The 18,508-nt window shown below is 32.8% G+C and overlaps 1 protein-coding gene across 4 annotated transcripts in view; it reads right to left on the bottom strand.

Moving 5' to 3' along the window:
• Window positions 1-18,508, bottom strand: part of LOC138703512 (E3 ubiquitin-protein ligase PPP1R11) — a 35,103-nt gene that overhangs the window by 10,713 nt on the left and 5,882 nt on the right. For 3 of the 4 annotated variants that reach the window (XM_069831419.1, XM_069831420.1, XM_069831423.1), the window contains exons 2-3: window positions 16,423-16,531; window positions 13,844-13,993 (exon numbers count right to left, since the gene is read on the bottom strand). In XM_069831419.1, the coding sequence (XP_069687520.1) occupies window positions 13,844-13,993; window positions 16,423-16,531 (259 nt within the window). Of the gene's footprint in view, window positions 1-6; window positions 8,492-13,843; window positions 13,994-16,422; window positions 16,532-18,508 lie in introns of those variants that run through there. The other variant, XM_069831421.1, reaches the window with a different exon arrangement.

Raw genomic sequence — 18,508 nt, 5'->3', positions numbered from 1 at the left:
CTAAAATAAAAATAAATGAATAGTATACATTTTCGTTTAAATTCACTTTAATTAAAGAAACAGAGCACAAAGTAATTGAATTCTATTAATAAAATTGTATTCACATTAGTTTATAAATCGATAAGATGTTAAGACAGAAGAAGATGGTCGAATTAACTACAAAATTTCCTAGAACTTTGTAAACACCCCCTGCACTTCTATCACATATAGTGGAGAAAAGAGTAAATCCGGCAATGCATATGATTATCGAGGAACATAATCACAAATAATCCGCACAGAATTAATTACTATTGTTATTATAATTAGTATTATTATTATTATTAGTATTATTTTATTATTATTATTATTATTATTATTATTATTATTATTATTATTATTATTATTCCTCCTACTACTACTAGTGTTCACTAAATTCTGTATACAAAACAGGCAAATTTTAAAGAATGTTGATGATGCAATAATAAGTAGTATGAAAACGAAAACCATGGCCAAAAAATCTCACTTTGTATGGTACTACCCAACATAGATTAGAGATGAATCAATAAATTTTGAAACAAAACAATTTTCGCCTGGATAATGCAATCTGCGGCAATAGTCAATCAGTTACAATTATAATAATGAATACTTTCTATATGGGCCATTTAACTTACGCATTGTTGCGTCAGAAGGTTTAAAGCAGATACCCTATTTACTCTCGTAATTTTCCCCTTTTTTCTCAAAATTCAGAGGCAATAAATGATCTTGGAGGAAAAAATAGTCACCAATTTTGTTTACTCAGGAGGAAACTACACAAGGAAAATAAAACTCTGAAAAACATGTTCCAAAAATCTTAGGGGAGAAATTACTTGAGAAGGTGAATTACGCAAGTAAATATGATACCAAAAAACCGTAAGTAAGACATTTCTTTCACATAAATTGTGAAATTTCTAGAAATCTGTAAAGAATACTGAACTTATGTGCGGAGTAAAAAGGCAAGCTAATCACGTCGAAATGCAGAGAGTGAGAACAGCTTTATTTTCTGGGTGGCAGCATCTTTCCATTACCAAAAGGCAAACTTTGTTTCGAAGATCCTTCATACTCCATCATCTCAACTACTCTGAACAATCTCTACAGTTTAAGAGGGTCTTTAAGTAAAATATATTTAAGAAATAATGTGCTCTAGTTTCTGTACCATGCAGTTATAAATCAAGCTATATTGTTGCAACCAAGCTGAACACTTCTGGCCTGTGTAAGGTAGTACTGGATACTGAAGGTGCTGTTCAGTCAAGATTCACAAAAAAAGTATTTGTTACAGACAAGGTTTGAGCACTTCTTTACACAAACATGATTAGAAACATATGTGCAAATTGTCTCCACATTTCAAGATGATGAGTGCAGCCTGGTGAAAGTAACTTGGTATATGAAAGCATCTGTAGGGAAATTATTCACAATGTGTAACAGGTGGGAGTGTTGCTTTGGAATAGTGTTAACATCATGGTCATGTCCTTTGAAGACTATCATAGACGAGCAGTATACTTTTGCTGTCAGAGAGAGAGGTAAAATGATGCAATAGTTAGTATGAATGAAAAACATTTTAGAGGCCGAAAGCTGTAAGTTATTATTTTATAGCGTAATATCCTAAGAGGGCACCATGATGTTAATATTTCCTTGTGCTACCACTTGTTATCTAAGGTGAACAATTTTGACCTAGAGAATACCATTTGCTGCATCAGTTTGACCTAGTTCTTCCATTCTGAACACAGACAACACATCTGTCCTTATCTCGCAATCACCCTCTTAAATTTCTTGAATCTATTTCATTTGTAAAGGATTGTATAATTTCATATCATATAAATGCGCATAGTTTCAAAGAAACATCAGAAGAAAAAAAAAAGGAGAGGAACAATGACGAATTAAAACTAATTAGGTCATACAAGTTCTGTTACAAATTTAAGTACTCTTTCTCCTTCCTCAAAGATGGAAGTGTCTGCACTATAAACAGGCAAAAACTTCAAAAGATGATTCTGACCATGAATTTTCCATCCCTTTTTAAATTTTCGAAATATGCCATCTTCACTTATAGACAATTGCCTGCCATTTTAAACCAACCACTGCCTTTAAATCAGCCTATACTTTTCTCATGTCCCAAGTCAATGATATTACATCTGCTTACCAATACATTTGTCAGAAGAAATAGAAACTTATCATACGTCACTTACAGAGTGCATCAAAACAAACAGTACTAAAATTATCACTTGGCTACTGCACATGTTTGTCTGGCAACCAAGTATTTCTTTATTTGCAAGAATATTTAGAACTATTATAGATTCGAACTTAGCTTAGTGCTGCAATTATGGTTTGTACAAAAGAAGAGAAAGGTTTTTTTTTTAGTATTATTTCCGTTCATACAGACTTGGACGTGCAAACGGCATCCAAGTTTGAAACATGTTTCAGATGGCTTTTGTGAAATGTTTGTTTTAAGTTGTTGACACTTTGGGGAATGTACTTGTATTGGGTATGTGAACGAGTCCATCTTTATGGAGAATCCATTAACAACAATTTTTTGAAGTACAGAAAAATATAGTGTCCCCCCCCACTAACTGCAGCAACCTCTATTTGCAAACATGTTAGAAAATGTATATGATATTACGAAAGTTGTGTAAAAGATAATGAAAAGCATTCTGAACATTTTTTATTTATTTATTTATTTAACCTGGTAGAGATAAGGCCATCAGGCCTTCTCTTCCCCTCTACCAGGGGATTACAACTACAATATTAAGAATACAATTATAATTATAATTACAATTAATATTAAATTTACAAATACAATAAAAAATCAAAGTACTAAAAGATTAACTGATTAATAAGAGTTAGACAGTTTATTGTAAAAGTTAAGAAGAGAGAAGCATTTCTTTTATTGATTAAGTACAAATTAAACCTACTCTATGCAGTAAGAAAATGCTTAATAAGCTTCCTCTTGAACGCTACTAAATTCCAACAGTCTCTGATGTCACTGGATAGGGTATTCCACAAGCACAAGAGCGAAATAGTGTATGATGATGAATATGATGATGTCTTATGTGTTGATATGGCTAGTATGCGGCTATTTTGCGTGCGTGTGAAGAGATTATGATATGATGACAGGTAACTGAAACGGGAGGCAAGGTAGGTAGGTGTAGAAGTGTGAAGGACTTGGAAAAGGAGAACAAGAGAATGAAAATTTCTATGTTCGTTAAGCCGTAGCCAGTTTAGAGTTTGGAAGGATGGGGTAATGTGGTCAGCGCGACGGACATCGCAAACGAAGCGAACACAAGAATTATGAAAACGTAATTTTTGCGACTGGTTGACATTGAGGTCAGTCAGTAGAAAATCACAATAATCGAAGTGGGGCATTACTAGTGTTTCCACTAGTATTTTCTTGAGTGATAGCGGAAGGAATTTTCGAATGCTGTTTAAGGAATGTAGTATGGAAAGCACTTTTTTGGTAACATAGGTTACTTGGTTATGCCATGTGTTTTATAAAGAAAGGCGTCAGTGAACATCGAACTTTGTTTTGCAAAAATATTCTTAGCTGCTTATTTGACTGCAGTTCAGGCATGTTCAGCATGGGAAATTCTAGACTTTAAACAAGGTACAACAGCGGCATAGAATTTCAGAATAGCATGCAAGCACATGCTTAAATAATATTTTACGTCACTGTTGCACCTCGCTTAAGGCTAGAATTGCCCATGCTGAACATGCCTGTTGTAGTTTATAGATTACTAGTTACATAAAAGTGCAGTATCCATTTTTAGTACTGTCTGTTTTGGTGCTTAATGTATTATTATGCCTAACCTAATAAAAATAGCTTTAATACTTAATTCTAAATAGGGATGGCCAACCAACAGTCTACGGGCACAGAACAACTTTGTTTAATTGAGAGTTTTTCTTTTTGTTGGGTTGGTTCCCAGCAGACAACGAAGACCTTCTTGAACTCTGATAGTTTGGCAGTGTCAAATTTCATTTTTAAAATGGGAGCACTTGTAAAGTAAAACTCATTACTTCCTAAGACAGGATAGAAGGGCAGGACAATGCATAGTAAATTGGATTTTTACGTAAATGAGAAATGGCTGATAAATTTTTGCATACAGCCATCTCATCCAGGGCAAATTATTTAGGTGCCATAAATATACAACATTTTTTTTTCAATAGGAAGCCATATTATGCCTTATGCTGGATCTAACATGACAATCTAATGGCGTATTTAAAATTTCAGTATTGTCAACAAAACAACCATATTTCTGTTTTAAAAGAGCTAAAATATTAATTTTGTGAAAAAGAGACGATTCTCCGAATTAATCAGTGAGCAACGGTGGTGACTACAGCTTAAAGTTTGAATTTTATCACAGTATTTGTAGTCATTATTAGGTAAATTAGTTGTAATTACTTTAACTTGCTGGAAGTCTGTAATTTATTATAATGAAAACTACACATTTAGTAAATAATTATATGATATACACAATGGACAATATTCTCTTTGTAAACTATGATATGTTCAAAAAAGATAACTTCTAAACTTGACTAGATATAACTACATTTTACTAACTACCTCCAAAAAATGGTTATTCACTTAACTCTACACCATAATTATTTACATAACTTCGAATACATTATGTAATGTATGCAAGCTAAATTCTCTAGCTATTTTACCTTTGAAATAACACCATATAAAATTGCACACTGCATGAACAAAACATAAAATATTATTTTATTTCTATTAACAAAATATTCGAAAGCACTTATACACACAGAAAAATACTCTTCATGTATCAAATGGTTGTTCCTCTTATCTTGTTATTTTATTTTTAAAAAATTTAACTGTTATAGGACAAAAAAAATGGAATATATGACAAAATGGAGAACTCTCCAGAATTGTAAATTTTTAGAACTTATTTTGATTAATTTTCGAATAAAGAATTAGATTGTTTTTGTTGGTTGATTTCCAATGATTCCAGAAATGGACAATCAAGTCCTTTCTAGAATTCTGCTAGCCAGGAAGCTTCTGTAAGGTGAAATGCAATATCCCTAACATCATGGTTATAAGAAAAGGAAGTTTTCACTTTATTTCTGCTTTCAGATACTAGATGGTATCTTCAAATATTAAGCAGCAGATCCATTGGTGTGAAACACAAAGATGGTTGAGAACTTTGATTATAATATTATTTGGTCAAATGTTACAAGTTTTATGTCTCTAGTTTTGCTAGAGTTCATGTGTGTCTACCAAAGTTTCGCATTCCAATTATATTAATTCTATTGTATGTTTACGATTTGCATTCCATATCATTGTTCCTTACAGAAATATATAAAATGAGTAATTTATTCTGTAATCATTTTATCTATCTTTAATTCTATTAATATCATTTTATTTCCAAGACCTTAACCTCTTTTTTTTGTACAGTGCATTTGAGCCATCTAGATCGGGAAACTGGTCAGACTTTTCTCCAATAGAAAGCCAAGCCTCTACCACTAAACGAGAATGTGTGGTCTTGGGAGTTAACTGGATCGAAAATTGGGTAGACCTATATATTATAACACAATAACATTCAGCATTCATCCTGCTCGCAGAAGATGCTATATAATATGATGTCCATTTTCTTCTACACATATTTCACAACTTTTCAAAAAATTGTCATTCACATGCATCAGTTCTTCTTCTATTACAGCTAACTACAAAAAAATTAAGTCTAAGACTGCAATCTTGGGGCTGTATAGAACCTATAAATCTTGAATATAAATAAAATTTAATAGACAATAATTTGTTACCAATATTAATCCTAGAAATTTCATACCCAAATCAACCACCCAAAAGGCTAACTAACAATACTAAAGTTTTTAGATAAAAAGGTAAACAAATTGGTGTAATAATTCATGAAATGATGGAATTCTGTAAAATTTTATTTTAATAATTTTGTTGCCATTTTTTCAGATGGCTTACAAATTCCTGTTTCCCTTGCTAAATGTTTCAGAGACTTATGAGGACTACATTCCAAGACTGCTCCAATTTAATTGATTTTTTCCCTCTGTAAGAACACAATTCTTTCGTCTTGTTTTTCTGTCATTTAAAGAACCTGTTTCACTGAGCCTGTAAAATAATCTTAACATTGTACATCTAATGGGTACTGGCCTGTCAACTAATTTATGTCTGAATTTTTACCTGGTTGTATTCAAGTACAGCCAAACTGTCACTTTCACTGTTGAATGCGAGCATCCCCTCCTAGCAGCAGACTTGTATGAAACTAATGGATAAGCAGCTGATCAATTTCCCGATCTAGATGGCACAGACACACTGTACTTTCTCGCAATAATATTTCATTCCATTTTAATTAAAATAACACTGAGACTTTGAAGACTTAATATGCATTTCTTACATTTATCCACAGAATATTTTCCAAAGGTTACTATGCTGGTACTTAGGTCTTGAGAGAGTTCACTTACTTTTACTGTATAATGTGGTTACCAAAAATAAGAACTTTTAGCCTACCAATGCTTCGCATTAACACAAGAAAGACCTAGTCTATTCATGTGGCTTGAAATATCTAGCACAAATGGGATCTATTTCTTTTTAATCCATGTAATAAACCTATAATCTATTTTAGATACTTTTTGTTTAGTATCCACAATCTTTAGTAGTTTTACAATACACTTTGTTAACACTATCTGAATGAAGTATTAAATCTTTGATTCTGAAATTTTGGTTATTTGCAATAGTTTATATAAGCAGTGCTGACATGGTAATCTTTTCTTGGCCATACGCCCCCCCCCCCCTCTATTTTCTCCCTTGAAATATATTTTACTCCCCTCTTTCTCTGCCCCTCCGACCATTATTTGATGGATGTTTTTATGTCCAGGAAGTAGTAAATAAATAGCTATACCAAAGAAAGTACAATTTCCCATTGCTTCACTGGTTTCTATTAGATGTAAAATATAGTGATAAACAAGTAGTTTTAGTCTGCAGTCACAAATACTTTCAACATAAAAATCGTTTGATACTTACCTGTACAGTATATTCTAATGCCATATTGTAGTCTCCTCAACTTGTTACAAATATTACACTCGAGAGGTTTAGGATGCAATAATAGGGAAATAGACCATTTCCCTAATAATTTGTCCTGGACTTCTCACATGTTATGTTGATAAATTAGTAACAAATAGTCGGGGAGTGTAAAGCTACAACAGTGCATTAGAATAAACAGGCAAGTATCACACGATTTTTACATTGAAAGTATTTGTGACTTCAAACTAAAAATCACATGAAGCAAAAGAAAACTGCCTCCTTTGGTGTAGTTTTTCTGGAAAAATACAATTTTTTATGTATGGTTCTGGATTCCAACATTGTAGAGGTGGACCGTTTATGTTTATGAACATCAAAGAAGATATATTAGGAACTGCAAGAGATGATCTAAGATCAGTACAGATCTCCGTGTAAAAATATAATCTCCATGTACAAAACTTAGGCACCCATACACTGTATGGCTCCATATAGGCAAAATTTTCTCTTCCTCCATATAGTTCATTAAAAGATTCTAGGTTCCCATGTAATATATGGCTTCGTCTGGCCTCCATGACAGCACTGTTTGTAAAGATTTTAGCGTTTTTATATGATTTTTTTAAAGATGTATTGTAAGTTCAAAGGCTAAAGCATAATTTCTTTCGCATATATGGTGTTTGGGACACATTTTCAAGTGGTACTCCTACTTCCTCTGCAATCATTCCATCACTTTCTATTCATCGTCATCATAATCATCTTATTGGAACTTAGATTAATTTCAGCATAGTTCATTCAGACAATGTGTAATATGGCAAACTGATATACAGCTTCTATGTATTAAACCTTAAGGAATGCTAGGAATAAGATGATCAATCAAGTAATTACTGGGGCTGAGGGGGAGTTTTGATAAAGAAAGAATTTCAATAGAGATGTAACTGTTCTCTAAAAAAATTTTCCAAAATCATTCTACAACTAAATTTATTGGAAATTTTTAATGATGTTGAAAGAATTACATTAGTGGCTAGCTATGCAATACTCGAGATGGTGTAATGAAATCAAAATTGAAAGTTATTACAAATGGTGAAATAGAATTGTAAGCTATCATAGATTCAATAAAAATCAGCTGGAATCCAAGATTAAATTTGGGAATTATTACAAACTAAGTTCTTCTATAAGATCAACCATCTGATACATATAATTATATATGTATATGTAACTACTATCTAAATATTATTATTCTAATGAAAGCTGTTGGCCATCCCTGATCTAACACAGCTTCACAGCAGCATGTACCATTCTATCTTCTACTGGTGTTCTATAATTTTTAAAAGCAACAGTCTAAATGGTACTGTAATGCTATGAAAAATCAAATTCAATTTCTAAACATATTACAACATCAATAAAGTAAATATATGGTGTGATATCGTAACTTTGGTATCCTCATAATCAAATAATGAGGGGAACTTTAATTTGGTGTAGTAGCCTCTGTAAAAGAAAAGAAAAACAATGCATTTGCACTCAAAGTAAAAACCTTCACCAATCAGGCTCTCACCTCTTAAAAATATTATTTTAAAATGTTAAAAACCAACATATTTCTAAGGTGAAGGCTGTGCCTCTACAACTTGAAGAAGACACTGTTCATTGACAAAGTCAAAAAACACAAAGTCATAGTCAAACTAATCTAAAATCTCTGCTATTTTAAATACACATTTAATATAAGACTAACATATTGTACTATGCTTATAGAAGAATATTATTATCATACAGAATGTTTATTTTAAAATGCAACCAGAGTTAATATTTATAATTTTTAAAATAGCCTACATTTTACAATTTCCTACCATTCTTTCAGCTCAAGTAGCCATTCAGATATGAAAACTTTGTCATATATTGCAGAATATTTTGCAATGCTAGATGACAGGACAGAATAGCTCATCAAAGATTGGTAATAATGAAGTGTTATGAAGCGGTTGTGTAATAATGGCAAGTGAAATACGAACACTCTGGCAAAACCTGATTCAATACTGTTTTTATTCTACACACAAACTCCCTATAAATTATCCGTTATAGCAGAAACAAAATATGTAGTCGTCCTTAGTGAATATGTGGTTAATAGGGATAGGATTATTATGCACTATAAGGTATTACAGTAGAATTCCTCGTATCCGGTAACTGTGGGACAAAGCCAGTGCTGGATAACTGATTTTCTGGATAATTTGAAAATATGTTTATAGGTTATGTAAAGACATGCTGTATTGCACAAACATTTTTTCCATGTTGAAATGTAGTAATTTTCATAGAGATATTTAAAAATAAAGTTTTGAAATATGTACAATGTTTATTTTAGTACTGAATACGGTAATGTACATTAATCAGTTCATAATTATTGTAATACAGTAATACATAATAGCGTAAAATATACTAAAAGTTTTCATAACCTATGACAATTTTACATGGCGGCCATGTGACATGAAGTGCAATGTAGTCAACATCTCAACTATGAAGTCCCGCTCGATGATTTGAGTGTAAGAACATTTCATTTGCATTTCGCAGAATCCTTTGTACAATAGCAGCGCTTAGCAGTAATAGCCATGATACTATCTGTCACTCAAATGAAACTTTTACTTGCTGTAGGAACAGAAAATTTCACACTTTGCTATTTAGGCTCATCCAAATCTCTTCAAAACGGGCGAGTTCAAATGGTAAATTTAAAGATATCGTCTCTGTGCATTTTTGCAAGGTCCAAGTGACAGCTTACCAATGGTACCCGATCTACTCCAAGGACATAATGGGGTTTTCTGACTATGTTTTCACACATGAACAATTTAAAGAGTAAACACAATATGAGGCATGTGCAATCCACGAAAACCCACTCACATCTTTGGCTGACTCTTCCCTTTCAAATGAATGACTACTTTTTTTTTTTTTGACCTAGCCAAAATTGCCGTTGTTTTGGTATTGCTGGTTATTTGGGTGCTGGATATGAGGGATTTTATTGTATAGCTATTTCGTATATATTTAACCACACCTCCATATGCGTCTGATATGATAAAATGACATCAACTATATTTGGATATGTGTGATGTACATTACGGTTGAGTAAAGTGGTTTACAACGTTGCGAAGTTTAAATCTTCAAGTCTTTATCTAATAATATCTAAGGGAGGCAAGTAGTCACAGCACACCAAATGTATTACAAGAGCAAGTTGCCATTGCAACAGTTATCAAGAGACACTGCACTAAAATTTGTTTTTTCTTCTTTAAAGACTTCTGTGATTGGACATAATGTGTATTGCTTCCAACAACATGCCCAAGTAATCAGAAAACAGCTGATATCAGACGCATATGGGACGTGGTTAAATACATATGAAATAGAAATACTACTTTATAGTGCACATAAATCCTATTCCTAGTGATTAACCCTGCTTGCCACTGGACATACAAAGTTTGGAAGTACAAACCCTGCTAAGGATGATGAGTTTTAAGGACCAATAACAATTTTTATCATGGTTTCCTTCAAAAGAAATGTAAAACCAGAGGTCCTGTGTTACAGGTTTACAACACACATGAGAAATCTGAGCTTGTCAAAACCACCAGTCAACTATCTCTTGGCTCATCAAGTTTGCAAAATGATGACTGTGAACCAGCATCTCAAAATTAAAGCTGCCTATACTAAGTATAGGGTTGCAAATGTCATGTTCTTAAAAAACAGCAGATGTCTTTGATGGATTATGCAGTGAAGTAAGGATGATGCCCATTATCCTTGGCCATCAAGTGATTGTATGGGTTGCGTTTTAAAATGAACTCTCTGTAATATTATTTTAACAGAATATCAAAAGGATCACAATATAGCACTACTAAGAACTTCTGTATGTTAACAAACCAAAATTAAAAATTAACAAGTGAATGGGTAAGTGAAAAATAAAGAACTAATGGCGCACATGAATCAATACTTAGTGTAACTACACTATTGAAAAAAGTGAGCACTTTCTAACAGAATTATTTAAAATTTAAGTCAAGTTCAGATATTTCAGGGACAGCAAATGGTCATGACATAGCACGTAGAACAAAATAAAACATGCAGACAAACATTAAAGTTCTTAAAACTATAATAAATTAGAGAAGTATTACTAATTATAATTACACAACATTCCTTTAACACAATTTCGTTTAATGTGTTTTAGCTCAAATGGCTGGACAAATATGAAACCCCTATTATGTACCAGAGAATATATTAAGAGTGCTACCTACTCTATTTCCAACTAAAGATTGAAGTAGACGTAAACAAAACCGAAATTTATTACTCCGCAATTGCAAGCTAGCTACCAAAGCAGCCACCAGGGAGCATTATTTTCAGCAAGTGAGCACATAGGGCAGCCACCGTCTGATATATTGCAGACATTTCAACACATTCATTGAACTAACCCGTAAAATGCTCACAGAGGGTTAATATTTATTATTTCTCTACTGGGAATAGTGGATTTTCATTTTCTGTAGATTCGTGATTAAATGTTATTCTTTGAAGAGTGTAGAATTTCTTTAATTCTACAGAAATTTATTTGAGGTTGGCAACACTGAATCTCGCACTGTGTTAACAGCTGTGCTGATGTGCTCTGTGAAGCTGCAAGTCACCTTGGGAGGGATTTAATGCCTATTACGCATGCCCGTTGCCATAATACATGTTACAATGATTTAACACGCAATGTCTGAAACTACTAATATAGACATGTTGTTTAAATCGTAAGAAAGTGTTCTTATAAGCATGTTTAATTCACTCGTATTCCATGTATATTATACATTTTATTATTTTAGAAGGAACTATTTTAATATGAGGACGAAGATGACAAGCATGAGTTTGGAGCATTGTGCGTCCAATAGCCAATCAGGAACCATTATGCCACGTGCATTTATTTACATTTACTTCGATCTTTAGAGCTGGAAAGAGAGTAGCTACTTTCTAACAGAGTAGTATACGGTCCATATGGAACTTTGGAAGACTAGAAGTAAATAAACTTCTTCCCTCTTACTTTGTAATTATGAAAGAACTGTTGTCCACCGCTGTGGAGTAACTGTTAGGATGCCTGACCGTGAAATAAGAGGGCTCAGGTTCAAATCTGGTTGGGGCAAGCTATCTGGTTGAGGTTTTTTCAGGGGTTTTCCCTCAACCCATTAAGGGCAAATGCTGGTTAACTTTTGGCGCTGGACCCCAGATTCATTTCACTGGCATTATCACCTTCATCTCATTCAGGTGCTATATAACCATAGCAGTTGAAAAAGCGTCGTAAAATAACCAATTTTTTTTTTTAAAGAACTGTTCACAAAAATCTTATTTAACACTGCTGAGTAGGGAGTGACTCTCTTATCAAACACACGTCCACATATCCCTCACAAAGATATGCTTACATGTCACATGTGCACACCTGCACGTCTCTACAGGTGTACTCACAAACACACTTAAACACATGAGGAATTGGGTCACCTGAAGCAGACACCTTAAGGCCTGTTCATACTGGGACAACAGTCATAATCGCCAGTGATGGTCACTGGTGACTGCAGTGAACACTCCTGGGTCACTGGTGCCATACACTGCTGACATTGCCAACTAATTACCGTATTTACTCGCAAATAGGACACCATCGCATATCAGACCCTCCAAGAATTATTAACAATTTAAAAAGTAGTTTGTCATCGAATATTGGACCACCCTTTGTAATTTTAAAATTAACTATCTCTTGGTTTCAAACAAACAAACAAATAAGCATCTAGAAGATGTATTAAAGTTACATTATATTACTGAGAACTTTAACAAATGTATACCATATTTTGGAACAGAATTAATGACATCTTTCTATACCATATTTTGGAACAGAGGGAGTAATTATAAAATATAATGTCTCACGATATGTACAACAAGATTTCAATATACTACGCAGATACTTCTCTGTGTTAAAATGGTAGGAATATGAATGTGTCTGTAAATGTTGAATGTGCTAGTTTATTTATTTCTATGTTTATAATCCTGAAATGGATTTCAACAACAACAACAACAACATAATAATAATAATAATAATAATAATAATAATAATAATAATAATAATAATAATAATAATAATAAAAATTAGCAATGATAGTGATGGTGGTTGTGATGATGATAGCAGTGGTATTGGTACTTTATGGTGGCAACAGTAGTAGTGTCAATAGTGATGATAATAATCAATCTTCTTAATGTATCCAGCTGTTTGCTGACAATATAAGGACCACTATAGTCCACTGTAGTTTTTTCCGTTCTTGTTTTTCATGAGAAATGAGGGGTATTTTGATCGGTGTAGTGATAATAGAGTGGACAACAACTTTTGAAATATGAAAAATTTTTAAATGGTTGTGCTCATTTCAAGATTGTCACCAATTTACTTAGAAATCACTTTTTAAATTTATAGTAAAAAACAGAAGTATGCATTTAAACCTCCACATGTGGCACAGAATTTATTAGGAATTAGTGAGGTTCCATTAGTGAAACTGGGGTAAAGAACTGTGATACTAGTGTCGAGAGTCGAAGCCAGATCTTCTGAATAGTACATCAACACATAACTGCATGGCTGAGTCATTATGTCTCCTCTAGCAATAGCTTTTCTTTTACTCATTTTGTGAAATAACTTTATTATATCTATAACAGAAAGTGCTACAGCAAACATACTTTAAAATATGATTTATAACAAGAAAAGCTGTGCATTAACAAACTCAAACAAAGAAAATCCAGAGAGAGAGAGAGAGAGAGAGAGACTTGAGACACAATTAAGCAACAGAAAATTTCATGCTTGCTTTCACTGGTTTAACTCACCTGGCTCTGCGGAATCTTCCGTCGATCCTGGGGGTTCCTTCTTCTTCTTTTTCTTTCGTTCAACATGACCATGACAATTTTCACATTCTTCATCTTCAGAAGATGACGAACTCTCACCAAAAACACGAGGCTTTTCATACTGACAACAACCTATTAAAATAAATGATAGGCTAATCAGATGTACATTTTTAATAACAGTTAAAAAAGGCAATGAGAATATTTCACAGTACCTTCATATATTTCTTTTTTCCACGTGTAAACAGGAGAGTTTTTTTAAAAAGTCTGTGGCTATTACCTGTCACAATACTACTGCACTCTCTCTCCCAGCAGTGTGTCATGTCCCAGTAAACTCTGACAAACTTTCACGATTAAAATGTTGAGTACGGGTTATATATTATATGTTCGAAACCATAACTGCTTGCATATAAATATTATATCTTCAGAATCTTCAGCATGATTTCTTGGATTATTTTCCTATTCATTCTTTGACAGTATGTGTAATTCTTTCTTTGTTTCTGTATGTACTTCATAACATGTTTTTTTCTATTTTCAGTTCTAGCAATATTTAATTCTTTCATAGCCTCATTTTGTAAAATCGGCTGTGCATCTTATCAACATAATTTCTGCTGATATTAAATGCATTTCGTCTCTCTTTTTAACTGTCTAGACATAACATCTATACATTAAAACGGAGTTAACAAGGATTTTATACATTTTTTGTCTTGTATGTTTATGGACACCAGATGACTTAATGATTGAATTCATTACATAAAGGAATGTTATGAATTTAAAAATCATATTATTAAGATTCGTTTTATTCATGAACTGATTGCTAATTGAAACAATTTACTGCAATATTTCCTTGAATTTCATTTCAGTAGTAAGAATTATTCTTACAAATTTTTCTTTGAAGCAAAAAAAGGGAAGCCTTGCCTAGAAAAAAAAAATTTCAATTGCTATGCTGTTTGTAAAGAACTTACTGCACTTTACCATTTACGTTCTTTTCCAGCTCAAGTGACCTCTGTTATAAAAATATTAATGAAGTGGCTGAAACATCATAGTCCAAGTAGAATTTGTGATAATAAATAAAAACTGTGTTGGGGCAGAATTTCTTTTGCTGTTACTCCAACATCTTTCCAAAACCGACAATCATTCTCAATACCAATGTCCATTAATAGCAAACTACTCCATCATACACATTCCCAAGAGACAAACTCCATTAATATTTTATGTCAATAATTATGTTAGTATTGTTCACGCAAGTGATTAATTTTTATTATTCACACTTACATAAGATTAAACAGTAGTATCTATTAAAGACAAAACAGGATTCAGTTTAAAAAGAAAGCACTTTCTGTTTTGTCATTAAAGAAACATTTTCAAGACATACTTCTTGTCAATATTTCACTTTTATTTTTATGTCTTTGGTACTTAGTTTGATGTCAGAATTGATAGAATTAATGGCACAGTTTAACATATACTCATAAGAAATAAATATTTTCAAACTTATAGGCCTAAAGTACTTAAATGAATTATAATCAAAATATAACATCACTATTTAAAAAAAAACTAATAATCAAAGGAATACCCATATACGAATTTGGAAAATAATTTTTTTCATCATGCTCCAAAGTGCCTAAAATAAATAATCAGGGCTTCAAAAAAATATCCTTCTGCTCGTATGTGAGGAGTATTTACTTGAGTGAAAAAAAAAATTCTATTGTTAATTGCACTTCTGTACTTTGACCATGCTGACTAGTGAAATTTTTTGTCTGACTTGTGAGCCACCATACAATGTTTATAGCTCTGTAAATAATGGTGATAAAAATAGTACTTTCATGAAGTCTATTATACATTATCTCTTTTTTTGCCTTCAAATAAAGTATAAATGCTAAACAATATATAAAGGGGAGGGGGGGGGGAAGTTACAAAATATTGGTATGAATAGCTCCTATGTTAGGTTTGCACAAAAAAAATAACTTCGTATTAAATTTTTGTAAACTTTTGTTTTAACCTTGTACACTTTTGTCATAGGTAAATGGAATGAGAAGATAAGAAATAACTTCCCAAAACTAAAGACTTTTAAAAACAATGGCCAAAGTTCAAATCTTACAGATCATGACTCACTAGTTGATGTCTAACTGTATCGTAAAATCTCTGCCAAAAATCAAATTGACAGGTATTATTGTTAAGTAAACGCTAAAAAATGACTGGACTTGTAGTTAAGAGAAAATATTGTTTTAATTTCTTTTGGCCTAAATTTTAATAGCTTTGGGAATTCCAATGTCCTGAAACTTAACATACAGGTTTCAGAACTACATACAGGTTCTATCATCAGGGCAAATAGGTAGAACTAAAGAAGGTGCCATCTATTGGGCTCGTTATATCTGGCTACTCGAAACAATTGAGCTAAATTTACTCTGATATGAAATCTGTATGTAGTTCCGATATATTGGAAATGTTAGGTTCCAGAAAACAATGGAATATCCAAAAGTCTATTTCTGAACACATTTACTGTGAAAGCCTAAAATATTATATCAGTCTTATCCTTTGTATTGTATGAAAAAAATTATACTCACATTTTGATTTCTTTTTGTTCAAATGTTCATTATCTACAGTTCCTGACTGCCATTGTACTTTCTTCTTTGATTCAGGTTTCCTAAGTCGTAGGCGCACAGTACGAACATCCTGAAATGTTAGTATTATTGAAGAATTTAAAAAAATATAGCACAAAAATATAAAAGTTATACAAGAGAAAAAGAGTGGAGTGTCTGAATTACACATTATACAGCAATATATATATATATATATATATATATATATATATATATACCAACAGCACATAACAAGATACCGGTATTTAATTTTGTATTAGCTGCATAAAAGATAAAAATGATGTACAACTGACAAAATTTAGAGTTACTAATGATCAGTGCTGTTCTCCGCTCAACTGAAGAATTAGCACGGTAGCTTTGAATCGTGCCATTACGTTTACCACCAAATTGAACTAAATAAACAATGTCGTCAACATAAGAACATGACGGCGTGTGGTGTCATCAGAAGGAGAAATTTGTTTTTTTTCCTCTCTCTCTGTACCTCCTTCGTTCTGAACATTACTGAGAGACAGCACCTCTGTTTGCGACAAGGTGTATTTGCGTAAATATTGCGAGTAGATTATGTGGTTTAGATGAGAGGGTCGGGACAGAAACAGTTTTGCTGTAGCGCATGTGCGGATCTCTCATGTAGTTGGAGCATGATCCTTACTTGAATTTATTTTCGCGTGTACATTGCAGATCAAATGAAGAAGATCCCTTCTTGCTCCAGTTACACACCTTGCATATACGAAGGTTAGATTTGGTTAGTTTAGGTTTTTATTAACCAAGTTCATGCATGTGCAGACAGGCAAGGCTTGTACATTTTTGTCATTTTCTTCTGGAAACGTTCCACTATGTCTTGTAAAGTGTCCATTTTATCTCGAACTAAAATATCTCTCGCATTTCCTTTTGTTTCATCACAGCCGAAATGGTTTATCTCTTTGGTATTAATATTTCTAGTCAGTCATGGCCTTTATGACAGTTTTTGTTTCGTAATATTGATCATCATCATCATCCTTGCATGTATTGGGCCTAGTGGCCTGTTATGTCTCTTGCCAACGCTTGAACGGTCTGCCCAAGGATCTCTTGCCCACAGGATGGTAATTTAAAATTTCGCGTGGAATTCGTAATATTGATAAACAATAATATAACAAAAGCGGTGAATAATTTCATGGTCCCTAAAATTTCTTTTTCGTAAAAGGGTAGGTATTTTTCCTTAGGTCACAAATAAAACGGCAACGTGGTCATAATTATGTACTTCACACTTTGGAGAACATTAACCGGAAATTTACTTTCTGTCAATTGAATGATATTCCGTGAAACAAACCTTTTTTCCTCTTCATTTCATTGTGATAAACTACTTTAAGATCTTACTACATCTCCATTTTCTTTTAATTCATTAAAAACACCACTGTTGTACTACATAAACCTTGCACTTGACTAATGGAGTGATTTATTTAAAAATATAGTTGCGAATTTCACTACCATCATTTCGATTGTCTTTTGTTTGACACGGCTTGGTACGGCCCAGTGACTATGGCCAGCAAGTAACGTCGACTACCGACATTGCTCTACAGTGCGTATTATCCAGTTGTTCCCTGTTCTCTTTACTGAAATGATGAACATGGCACAACATAAATGTATTTAAGATGGCAGATTATGAATGACTATGTAAGATGTATGAATTAATGGTTGACTGTCCCTTCACCGCTTATGACTAGCCTTAGTGTAATAATTTTTCTTGAAGGACATCTCTGACTGCAGGATTGTTAAATATTCAAGAATGTACAGTAGAGGTATGTGCTCACTAACTGGAATGAATTTGTTCGGCTCTTTTCGGATTTTTACTCTTTTGCACTATTTTAAATTGAGCATCATCCACTTCACCATATCACTCCTGTCTGCATGACTGGATTCCATCCAGAATTGTGGCCAGATAATTCTAGACGGATTTTCATATGGGTCAAGGTCAAAATAAAGAAAGTCATGATAATATATCAGTTGCGGTAATATTGAAAGCATAAATGAAATGGATAACGTGAAACTTATTTTATTTTTTTCAAAGTTGACA

Source organism: Periplaneta americana, chromosome 7 (genome assembly GCF_040183065.1).
Source record: "Periplaneta americana isolate PAMFEO1 chromosome 7, P.americana_PAMFEO1_priV1, whole genome shotgun sequence".
Classification (NCBI taxonomy): domain Eukaryota; kingdom Metazoa; phylum Arthropoda; class Insecta; order Blattodea; family Blattidae; genus Periplaneta; species Periplaneta americana.
The sequence above is the reverse complement of the archived record's forward strand: the minus strand, read 5'-3'. Positions and strand labels throughout refer to the sequence as shown.